Raw genomic sequence first — 12,041 nt, 5'->3', positions numbered from 1 at the left:
TAATATTCACTGTGTTTACATGTAAATGCAAACAACTGTTGACTTAGTTTCAACAGATAATGTGTTTCATAACACAATGGAAATGAGAATTAAGCTGGAATTTAGCAGGGGGGAACATGTGTTTCTGCGAGACCTCAGGCTCCGCCAGCCCCGTGCCCATGTGCCGTGTCGTGGTTGTGGCAGTGCCGGCACTGGGGGGGGGGGGGGGTGGTGGCTTGGTGTCCTTGGGGGGGGCCCTTTCTCGCTGGTGTTGGGGGACACCTCTGCTGACTGTTTTCCTTTGCTAAATCGCCCTGAAATGGGGTGAGTGAGACAAGAGCGCAGGCCAGGTCGGCTGTAGGACTAGTGAGTTGTACTGGCCCCCAGGCAGGACTGGGGAGGAGGCAGCGTCCCCTCGAGGTTATGGGGACCGGGGCTGATCCCGGGCCGGTGTTCCCCTGGGAAAGAGGAGGCTCGTGTGCTTCGGGGGTGTCAAGGCGTCAGGGGAAGGGAAATGCCGGCCCAAGCCCCTGTGTTGGAGCCCGAGCGCCGGCGCGTCCGGGGAGGGAGGAGGTGGCAGCGGCCAGGTCACCTTGTCCCCGGGTGACTCTGAGCACAAACATGTGGGCGAGGTCCCGGCTGTGTTTCGGGGCCCGATCCCGCCAGCCCTCGCAGGGCTCCCCGGGGCCAGCCCTGACGCCGGCCCCGGGCGGCCTTGGAGTCACGCCTCAAATCGCCGGCTATCAGAGCCGCCTCCGCACCCCAAATCCTGCCGGGAGGGGTGAGGTGGGACCCCGGCACCACGGGGGGCCACCCCCCCTCCCTGGGATGCTGCGTTGCCCGTCCCGGGTGAAGGCGCTGGTGCACGTGGGCAGCTCCCCGCAGCCCCGGGGAGCGGAGGCATCGCCGAGGAATCAGCAATTTGGGACCCACGGGTGTGTAATCACCGTCTCTGGGCGTGGGTTTGTCCCCGTCCGTCTGTCTGCCTGTCCCTTGCCTGCTGGCTGGCTGCCACCCAGCGCAGCAGGGCTCATGGCGCCCAGGGCACAGCGTTAAAAAAAAGCCGAGCCCCTGTGAATGTGGCGGGGGGGGGGGGCGGGTGGAATTTTGTGATGTGCACCCAAATTATATTAACCAGCGGCGTATCACCCCACTGAGGGCTGTAGGAACGGTCCCGCCGGTCGGGACACCTCGGCTGGAGGTGCGTGGCTCTGCCGGTCACTGGGGAGCCCCGCCACGGGCTGGGGACCCCCAGGGACCCCCCCCACCCCCCCAAGCCACGGAGCTGCTGCTCCCAGGGTTGCAGCCCCGGTTGCGGTGCCGGGGTCGGGGGAAGCCAGAGCTGTCCTCGACCGGGCCCGGCGGCTCCTGGCGCGTGGGCTCACCGCCGAGGGCGATGGCTCTGCCGGGGGTGGCTGCGGGCCGCCAGCTCCGGTGTCTGGCAGCCGGCGGCGATGCCGATCCCTGGTAGCACCGCGGTAACGGCGAGGTTTGCATGGAAAACAGCAGGTTTTGGGGCTGGTGCCATGGCCAGAGGCTGCCCAGGGAGGAAGTGGGGATCCCGAGTGGTGGTGGTGGGGGGGGGCGGGGGGAGCTGCCTCCCTCCTCCCCGGCGGCAATGCCACGCTGCCCGGCTCCCTTGAGGGGTCACACCGGTGTGGATGTGTGCTCAGCTTCACCGAAGACGCCTCCACCGCCGGCGGCGAGTCCCCTGCCCACATGGGATGCCCCGATTCTGGGCAGGCGTCGAGGCTGCCGGTGACAGGGTGCAGCCAGCACCAGCTTTTGGCACGTGTGCTCCCCGCCGCGGGGCTGGAGCGGAGGGGGAGCGCCGGGGCAACCCGGGACCTGCTGCCGCCGTTCTGACTCATCCTGTAAAATAAAATAAGGGAGAAGGGAGCAGGCAGGAGGCAGAAGCTTGGGGCGCAGGATGCTCCCATTTCCGAGTCTCCTCACATCCCCTTAGAAAGCCATTTTATTTTTTTATTGAGCTTATTTATGTGGCATAGAGTCAGGCCTGGGATTAGCAAATAGCCCATCCTGTAACACAGGGAATACTTGATACTGAGACACCAGTAACCAGAGAGAAATATTAGAGATAAAATTAAAACGTAATGAGATTAGGTAGCGGCTCTCTATCAGAGACCTCCTTGCGCAGAGGTGATTACCTGGGAAGAGCAGAAAGTGGCTGATGAGGTGGTGGCCATGGGCTGGGGTCAGCATGGGGGGGACAGGGACAACCCAGCCTGGGAGCTGGGGGCTTGGTGCTGTCAACAGCAGCTTTGCAAAAGGAAAAAGCATTGGGGTTCAGTGTTGAGGAGGAAGATAAGGTGCCTGCCAGCATCCGAGCCTACGGCGAGGACAAGGGTGGACTGTCTTATGCTGAGCCCTTGCAAACTCGTTGCCCTCAGCCTGGGTGCTATGTCTTTGTATATTTCCATTTTGGGGATTTTTTTGCTAGATGATAATAATAATATATATTATTAATAATAGTAACTGGAGCAGCACCCAGTTAGATGGACACAAAGTGGACATGCAAACTGGGGAGACAGCCAGGATGGGGCATCGAGCACTGTTTGGAGAAAGAAAACATTGTAATGGGGTGTGGGGCCGGTGCTACAGCACCTGTGGGTGTCATGCACATGGGATTTTCCTTTAATTTAGAGGGGGAAGAAAAAGGAGGGGGTGGGGGGGAAGCCAAAAACCACGTGCCTGTGTGATATAAAATTCAAGTTAGGCTCTCGGTGACTGCACAGAAAACAACAGGCTTTTTATGTTGGCTCTTGGGGTAGGAGGAGAGCAGGCTAGAATAAAGATTTACAGTGTTTGGGAGATTAAAGGCCCTTGGTACATTGTTCAAATACCACGAGATTAGTTTCCAAGGAGACAGATACCAGTTGCCATAGGCACCGGGGGGCCAGGAATTAGGATTGCGATTTTTTATCCTGATCACGCAACCAGTAGCTGAATGCTGCTAAAACTCGGGCTTTAAATAACCCCAGCATTAGCTTACGCACCGCCGAACCAGAGGCTGGAAACTGTATCTCCCTTCCTTCCCCCCGCCCCAGCATCAGACCCGGGTATCGATAGAGGGGTGCGAGGGGGTACGGGGCTGGGGACAAGGTCAGTGCAACCCCAGGACCTGCCTTGAAGGTTGTCCTGTGGCTTCTGGGCTCGTTCCGGCTCGTTTCAGCTCATTTTTTCTCGAAGCAAGGGATTGCCGGCATCTTCTTGCGATCGCCAGGACGCGCAGTTCCTCATCAACAGTTGCTGCCGTGCAGGGGCAGGGGAGGTACTGAGGGGCAGAATTAGTCGCCTGCTAATTTTGGCTTCCCCTGGTCACCCGCTTCTGGGAAGTGCAACCCGAGCTCTGGGGCGTGGGACGCCGGATCTGTGCCCTTGCTGCCTGCCTCTCCTTCTAGGAACGGCAGAGCGCCGGGTTTTGTCCAGGCTGCCCCAGTGCTGGCATGGCAAAGGGCACATTGCTCCCCGCCGCGGTGCTGTGGGATGGGTTTTGGGACTGGATGTTCCCCCCGAGGATGGAGGCTCAACCCCGGGAGCCACACAAGCACCCAGACCCCGTGGCTGGGCATCTTTGCTCACCCATCGAACACCATGAATCTCATCTCCAGCTTCGCCACCCCCAGCCACCCACACGGGGCTGCCGGGGCAGGATCTGGCTCAGCTGCGCCGCTTTTCCACACACAATGCTCACAGCATCCCTTCCCTGCAACAGTGGGAATGCTCCGATTAACACTTACTTTCCCCTCACCATCGCCCCCCCCCCCCCGCCTTTTTTCCTCTTTTCTTTAATAAATAAAGAGGCAGTTGCTCAAAGCGAGAGCTTCTGCGCCTGCCTGCCTTGAGATTGCGGCGTGGAAACTTGTCTAGAGCTGAAAGCTGCGCTGCTCGAGCTCCGCGGGCAGAGCGATCCCCCCCCAGCAGCCGCCGTGACATGAAAGTGTTTATCCTGGGGGAGACGAAACGCAGCTTCTGAAGGGCACTTGATCCTGATCCGTCTCTCTTTGCACTAGGCAGAAGCCTGCTATAATTTTACTGTATTATATTTGTGTGTGCGCCTAGGCCAGGCTTCAGAAAGTCGAGGCAGCAGCAGAATGCAACGCCCTGGTTGCGGGGGGGAAAGCTAAATTCCTGTGGCAGACACGTCCCCCCGTGGGAGCCCCTGGTTTGCTCTTTGCTTCTTTTATAAGTGGGACTAAACCATGGCAGGCGCTGGATTATCTGGGAAAGCGGAGCTGAGGCGGCGGTGCCGGTGGATGTTGTGGTGCCGGCGTGTACGTGAGGAGCTTTTCCAGCAGGTGCCCTGGGTTTTGTTGGGAAAATGAAAGCGGAGGAGGTGTCTGGTGGTGGGAGCTTGTTCTGCCCAGTACCCGGCTGGAAGGAGCGAGGGGGAAAAGTACAGGGTTTGGGGGAGCTGGCAGACCCGGTGAAGTAAGGGCTGCCGGCACACTGAGGGTGTGGGCACAAGCAGTTGGGTGCCCCAGACTGTGCTGGAGGCTGTTTGCCCCCCAACTCTACTGCTTTCAGACTTCTGCAAAAAGATAACGCCTTGAAAAGTAGCAAAAAAAAAAAAAAAAAAAAAAAAAAGAGAATTTGTGGATGGTGGGGGGAGATGTGGCAGCGGTTATGGGGCAGCAGTTGGACCAGGTTATGGGGCTGGGGGTGCACCGGCACCCACCTTTGGGGGATGCAGATGTGTCCTCAGTGGGTGCACTGGCAGGGCAGCACCTGGGGTGCCCCAAAACCCAGAGCCCCCTGCCTGCCTGGAGGCAGCTGCATCGCAGGGGCACCCACAGATGGGGTGAGGATTAGGAATTTGGGGGCTTTCTGGGGTGTTCGGACATATTTCTGGGCATTTTGTGAGTGCCCTGGTCCGCAGTTATCTGCAGTACTGCTGGCATCGGTGCCAATCACACAGCTCACCGACCGCCTGCTAACGAAGCGTCGTTAGTGAAGCAATAAACCGCCCCGCGCCGGCTCGGGATGGAGGGGATGCGGTGGGGGGGGCTGGCACTGAATGAGGCGTAAGGGATTAGGGTTTAGCCAGGCAAGTTGAATCCGTTGTGCTGCGAGCAAGTTGCCCGTGCGGAGCAGAAATCTCCACCGCTGTGGCAAAAACCCCAAGGCCGGTTATTCGGGGAGCGTGGGTCAGTGCTCCCGTGCCCGAAATGGCTTCGGTTGCGTCCACCAGCTCTGCTGATACCGGTGTTTGCTTAAGCGATTAGAAAAAAACCGCAAGTTGAAATTCAAGCCCGGTCCCTACCCCTGGCTTTCGCCCCGCTGCGGTTTATGTGGTTTCCAGGGCTTTTTGCTCAAGCGGCTGCAGCTCACCGGGCACCTCGCTGCTAACAGCCGCCGGCCGAGAAAGGGACCTCAGAAGTCCCCAAGATGTGGCGAGGCAAAGAAGTGTCTTCCAACTCGGTGCCTTTTGTCATCGAGATAGCCCTTAGTGTGGGTCCTGCCCCAAAGCGATGTCCCTGGTGGGGACACAGGGGACGGGCCTCTTTCTGGGAGGGGGAACGCTGTCCCGGCACTAGCAAAGGACATTATCTGGCTCTCTGGCTCCTATCAGGACGGCTCCTGATGGATTTTAAAGAACGTTTAATGATAGCTAGAGCTAATTGCTTAAAAGTCCTCCAGGGCCAGTGTAATTTTTAAAAATCCCCTTTAAATATGCTCTCCTGGAGTAGAAGTCAATTACAAATAAAGTTGCTGTCTCATCGTTTCGCAGGGGTCGTCGTCACACCCACGTGCTGGGCGCGGTGTCACATCCCGCCGGGTTGTGACCGGCTGCGGGTGCCGGTCCTGCTGCCTCCGTCCCGGGGGGGTTGGGGGCGGCTGGACGTGGCACCCGACGTCCTGTGGCTCACCGAGCGTTTTGGGTAGCCAAGAAGCCCAAACGCCACCTTCAGAAGTCCTTTTGCTGCTTGGTAGCTTAAATTCCCCACACCCAGCAGTGCCTTCCCCTGCTGTAGTGCACCCCCAGGCTGCCCCTCCTCTACCTGGGAGGGGAAGTTGCCTGTAAGTCCATCTCAAGACCTACCTCTAATAGAGATATATTTTTTTTAAAATATATGTAAAAATCAGAATATTTGAATATCTATATTATATATATATTTATTAATATTTTGCTGGAATTGGGGCTGGCTCGCTTGGTCTTATTGTGGTCTCACTAACACTGCTGAAGCAACAGGCAGAATTTTCCTGGAAAAATGAATAAGCGGATCATTTCCAGCCACTCTTGTGTAGAGCTGCAGGCAGGACTGGCGCGATGGTCTTTTTTTTTTTTTTTCTTCTTTTTTTCCCTTCTTCCTTTTTTTTTTTTTTCCCTGCAACATGCTGAACAGTCAAAGCTCTCATTAATTTAGATTCCTGTTTGGCTCCCTGAACGGGGAGCTAGCCCACGCGGTCGGAGGCTTTATAAACATCCCAGCCGGGTGTGCGGGGGGATTTCTGTGGTGATGCTGTGGTATTTCTGTGGTGATGCTGTGGTGTCTGTAGGACAAGATGGGGACGCTGGTACCGTCTGTTTGGGACTGTCCATGTTGTTCCCCAGTTTTTCACGTCTCCCTTGCTGCCATCAGCCCCCGGCACGCTCCATGCCGGTGGCGGTTCCTTGGTGCCGCAGCTGAGCCGGTGTCCCCCGGGCTTGTCGCCCATGGATGATGCAGTTGTTGGTTTAGGGGCTGCACTGGAAGACTCGGCCGTTGCACCCACGTTGCTCACAGGTTTGGGTCGGGGCACCGGCTGGCGGGTGCTTTGCAAAGGTTTTGAGTGGTCTGGTGTCTTTGTTAAAGGAGATGCTTCATGCGGTGAAAATTGCCACGGTTACATTTTTAAGATACTGTAGAGCTGCAGGAAAATAAAAGAAATAAATCACTCAGTTTAAAACTAGTATTGGTAGATAGTAATATAAGAAGAAGCAGATGCAGGATGTCCTCAGTCCCTCCTGGGCATTTGGCCGTTGCCATCTCAGCGTTTCCCGCTCTGCGCTGGGTTTGGCCTTGGGTAATTCCCAAAAAAGTGCTTATTGCCTCTTTTTTTCTGATGGCAAGGGTGGCCCAAAGGATCAGCGGGCATGGGGAGAGCCAGCAACAAGTTCAGTCCAGTTTTGTGAGTCCCGGGTAAGTGCATGGCTCCTGTTAGGAGTCTGGATTTTGGGGTTTATGCTAAATAAAGCTTTTGTACACGGCAAGGTGAAATCAGTGGGGGAGACAGCAGCGGGGTTCCTTCTTCAAGCTCCACCATGGCAGTGTGGCAACACCAGCTCGGCTTAATAAATAAGATACTGTTGCTTCTGGTTGTGGCACGAGGCTGGAAATTGCTGTAAGGCTTAAAAAGATGAGCAAGAAGGGGAACAAAAGTCAACACCAGGAGCTCACAGCACCCGTCCTTGCCAAGAACCAAGCCCCAGCCTGGCAGGTGATGCCGGGGCTGCGCCGTGTGAGCTGCTGGCTCGCATAAACTTCCCTTGGTTTCTCCTAACTGAACCTGTTTATAATTTAAGGGATATAATAACGCCACCATTTTCTGCTAGGAAATTTCCTTTGGGGGGTTGTTGTTGATTTGCTTTTTTTTTTTTTTTTTTTTTTTTTTCCCTTTTAACTGTTTTGTTTGCTCTGAACACTTTGGAAATGGTGACGCAGCATGCAAGACTGGAGGATGTTTATTTTGGGGAGAGATGCTGCCCTGCGGCAGCAGCCGGGAGGGTGGAGAGGGGGATGCCCCCCCAGGGTTGGGGGGAACGCTGCTGTTTCTGAAAGGGTTCAGGAGCCTCCCCACGTGCCTCGTTTTTCCTTCGCTGCAGCCCAGGTGATTCATGAGTGAAACTCCCCTGGGGCCAAATTTATAATCTTTCCCAGGATTATGAAGGCAGGCGAGGAAGGAGGTGTCGTAAGAGCTGAGCAGACGATGGCATCCTGTGCTGGCTGTGGCATGGCACCCTTGTTCCTGCACTGCTCATCCCGTCCCCACGGAGGGGGGAGAAATAATTAATAATAAAATTAAATAATAAAAATTAAATAATAAGGCAAAAAAAAATTTTTTAGATTAAAAAAGTAAAATCAATCTGCAAATGTTTGGCTTGGCCCCGTGACAGTGGCATGACGGTCCCTGAGTCACCCTGTGCCCCTGGGGATGGGACTCGGCGTGCAGAGGTGGGATGGGGCTGGGGCTGGAGCTGAGCCCCCGCTGCGGGCTGGCAGGGGGAAATCAACCCCTTGGTGGGTGCCTCGGGTGGGAGTTTAGCAGGATGGGGATGTGGAGCCCTGGGAAGCAACGCAGGATGCGCTGCATCTATCCTACCTACCGTGTTCCCTGCCACCAGCCCTAACTGCTATAAGAATGGTTTACCCCAGTTTTCCTAAAGATTACTTTCCCTTCGATTAGACAAACAACTTCAAACCATACGTCTTGATTTGAATAAGCCTAGTGCTTGCTGTGAAATTTTTTTCCTCCCTTTTATTCCCCCCCTTCTTTAAATCTGCTGTCACTGCTCTTCGTGACCATAAACGATTAAAAGCTTTACAGGAATATTGTCCCCTGTTCCCTTAAAGTCCTGTTGTATTACTTGGGTCGTATTTTTATTGTAATTTTGTTTCTTCTTGAGTGATTCTCTCTCTTCCTTATTAAACAATCAGCCAGGTGAAAGGGATTATATTTGTCCCAGTTTCCTGCAGAGCATGGTGTGGGTTGGGAGGAGGTGCAGGGACCCTGCTCCACTTTCCACTGACGTTATCCCGGGATTTCCCTTCGCTTCCCCCTCTGGGGCCGGATCCAGCTCATGGCCATTTTTTTCGCAGCCAAGGGAGGAGCATCTCTTCCCTGTAAGTGCCGCTTCCCATGGGAGGCTGTGGCCGTGGAGGTTGGTGCAGCCTGAGCTCTCCGAGGGGCTGCAACCAGCCCCGCCGAGGCAGGGATCAACTCTCCAAAACGCTGCCGGCAGGTGACAAGAACATCCATGTCATAGCAGTCATATTTAATAATTAGGGAAGTCAGAAATATGTAGGGACATCAAAATAAGGCTGTTTTCCAAGCAAGTGCTTGGCGGGGGGGTTAGGAAGGGAGTGATGCTCCCTGGACCGAGTCCTTTCCTGATGGCAGCCCCCAGGTGATGGCCAGTCCCCAGCCCAGCGCTGCGGCTGCCCCGTGTCCCGCAGGCCGGGAGAGCGGCTCAGGGCCGGCCTCGGCACCGCCGCCACCTCGCTGCTCCCTGCCAGCTGCAACAAGGCACCTCTTATTAACACGACGTCAATTAAAAGAAGGAATTTGGAGTTCCCTGCGCCCAGGGAGCTGCTCGGGAGCTTGCACCCGAAATGGTCGGTCCTCCCTCCATCCATCCCTGCATGCACAAACTGCAGGGCTGGAGCGAGGCGGACCGTTTCCTGGCACTGCTGCAACCCTTTGTGCTGGTAAAGCTGGAGGTGCCTGGCAGAGCCTGGTCCCCAGCGTGGGGACACCTCGGGGGCTGTGCCGGAGGGTGGTAGCACCCAGGCTGCCAGGACCGCGTGTTCCGTTCCCTGCTTTATTTTCCAAGCTGGCACCTAGTTAGTTTGTTTGTTTGTTTATTTTTCCCCCCAACATCATCCTGGGGGAGAAGAGTTGTCCGTCAGCTTCATTAAGAAGTGTCAGCTGGGTGTAAGAGGATTTTGCGGGGTGGCTGTCAGCGTGGCGCAGCAGGAGCGCTGGCACGGCTGCGGTTCTGCTGTCCAAAAGCGGTGGCGAGGCCTCAGCCCTGCTTGCCTGCTCTCACCAGCTCGCCGCGCCGGGGAAGGCAGCCTGGAGGGCTCATCGAGAGCAATTGCTGAAATTCAGTCATCATTGTTTCACAGGGAATCGTCTCCACTCTCGCTAGCTTGCTGCGTGCCCACATAACCGCGGGGTTCTGCAGGGCCGAGCGTACATTCGTCAGCCCCCTCCCTGTGCGTGCTCGGGCACCTGCAGAGATGCCAGAATGGGGGGACTTGTTATTTTGGGCCAAAATCCACCGTTTCCCTGGTTGCATGGGAGAGCACAGCCCCGCTTTGTGTGCAGATCCCTTCTGCTTGGGCACGGGTGCAAACTGGGGCAGCAAGGTGAACTTGGGTTTTTGCTGTTGACTTTTACCCCTTGTTTTCAGCAGGGCCGAGCGGCCGCAGTTATCGGCCGCGCTGCAAATCGAGTTACGCGCAGGCAGAGTCATTCATATTCCCCAGCTCCTGCCCATCTCGCCTCGTTAGAAATTCTCCGGCCTCTTTTATCCGCTTGTGGCTTTGAGCACATGATTTATGATCTGGTTCGAGTGGCTCCTGAGCATTGCTGGCTAATTTGCCACCCTTTATTCGCAGGATTAAAGCTGAGCGGCGCGACGCTGCCCCGCGGACGGAGGGGCAATATCTGGGAGGCACTGTGTTGGGTGCTGGGAGGTGATGCTGTATCGGGTGTCAGTGCCCCAGCGTGGGAGTGGGGTGATTTATGCAGGGTCAGCCCCTGCCTCAGTTTCCCTTGCAGCATTGGCATCGCCACGGGTCACGGTGAGATGTGGGCACTGGGGTGCAGAGACCTGGTGCAGTTGTGGCACGTGTGGCCACCAGGCCCCAGCGTTTTTCCCCCTTTTTTTCCCCGTTTTGCAGTGAGGGATGGAGCTCCCGGAGCTGAGCCCCTTCTCGGATGCGCCGCTGCCCAGTCCTGCTCCACCAGCACGGTTCCCCAGGAGCGGTGGGGTGGGACGATTTGATGACGGAGCCCCTCGCCATGAGCTGCCTCTCTCCCTTTGGGGTGAAGGCAGAGCACCCTGTGGCTTTGGCCTGCTTCGGGGACACCTTTGGGTGCCAGGCTCTCCTCTTGCCCGGGGTGTGGGGAGGGAGGCACGGGGATGGCCAGCACGGTGTCCTCGCGGGTCCGCACGCATTGCCCCCTGCTCCCTGCAGAGCTCGGGCAAGGGAGCCCCTGCATCTGCTTCAGCGCCGCATCCTCGGGCTCGGCACGGCCACAGCCCTCTCATCTGGGGTGTCCCCCCCAATCCAGCAGCCCGGCACCCCCCGCACCGTGCCGGCATCTCCCTGGGGGTGAGTCCCGAGGGCAGAGGTGACCTGGCCGCTGCTGGAACACACAGCATTGGCCCCAGGGTTTGGTTATGGCTCAGCAGCGTCTGCAATTATCTGCCTCTAGCAGAGGAGATGTGGGGAACAGGGGGCTCAGGCTGGCCCCAGCCTCTCCGTGCCTCAGTTTCCCCTGTGTACCCACGCTGGCGTCGCGCCATAGCCCATGGCACACGCCGGTATTGGGCCATGCTGGCGATGCTCAGCGCCGGCTCCCAGTCACTAACAGCAACACATATACCATTTTTTTTTCTATTTCTAGGTGAATATGGCCCTGGCAGGGAAGCCTTTAGACGTGACTCTCAGCACCTCCAGAGCTGACCAGTGGAATATGGTTTTTCCCCAGAAAGACGAAATCATCACCAGCTTAGTGTCTGCCTTAGACTCCATGGTAAGAGGCCAGGGACGTCCCCGTCCCACTCCCACCCTTCGCCTCCCTTTAGCGGGGCTGGCGGGGAGCAGGGCTGAAGCAGGAGGGCTGCTGAGCTCGTCCTGCTCCCCTCTGCTGCCGGAAAGCCCAGGGAGCTGCTGGAGCTGGGAAATAAAAATCCTCTGCCACTTTGACAGCCATAAGGATCATAAAGTCAGCTCAAGTTAATCTCAGATGTGTATTGTTTTCCCATTAATATTTATGTTGGTATCAACTGAATGTAGGGTGGTTGTTTTTTTTTTTCCTTGATGTTTTACCAATGTTACCGTGAGCTTTTACACAACAGGAGAACAATGGCTTTTATCTCTGAGAACAAAGAAAATAACTTTCATATCTTTTGACGTAGAATTCCCAGTGGAAACCTTGCCTAAGTCAGTCGTGCTTACATAAACAAGATAACTGTCTGGATTAAGTCTCGTGGACCAGAGCTAATCTTATTTTTAACTGTGAATGTGATCAAGAAGGGAAAGCGGGTGTGTAGTAACAAATATTTAATGCAATGCGACATGCTAAATAGCCCTCCCTTTTTAAAG

The 12,041-nt window shown here is 56.1% G+C and overlaps 1 protein-coding gene across 6 annotated transcripts in view; it reads left to right on the top strand.

Annotated features, from left to right (window-relative positions):
- Positions 1-12,041, top strand: part of GTF2IRD1 (GTF2I repeat domain containing 1) — a 67,813-nt gene that overhangs the window by 11,634 nt on the left and 44,138 nt on the right. For 5 of the 6 annotated variants that reach the window (XM_032993697.2, XM_032993695.2, XM_032993692.2 and 2 more), the window contains exon 2: positions 11,341-11,469. In XM_032993697.2, the coding sequence (XP_032849588.2) occupies positions 11,347-11,469 (123 nt within the window). In that variant the 5' untranslated portion in view covers positions 11,341-11,346. Of the gene's footprint in view, positions 1-7,104; positions 7,125-11,340; positions 11,470-12,041 lie in introns of those variants that run through there. The other variant, XM_042791529.1, reaches the window with a different exon arrangement.

Source organism: Tyto alba, unplaced genomic scaffold, assembly GCF_018691265.1.
Source record: "Tyto alba isolate M040663 unplaced genomic scaffold, T.alba_DEE_v4.0 Super-Scaffold_19, whole genome shotgun sequence".
Lineage (NCBI taxonomy): Eukaryota > Metazoa > Chordata > Aves > Strigiformes > Tytonidae > Tyto > Tyto alba.
The sequence above is the reverse complement of the archived record's forward strand: the minus strand, read 5'-3'. Positions and strand labels throughout refer to the sequence as shown.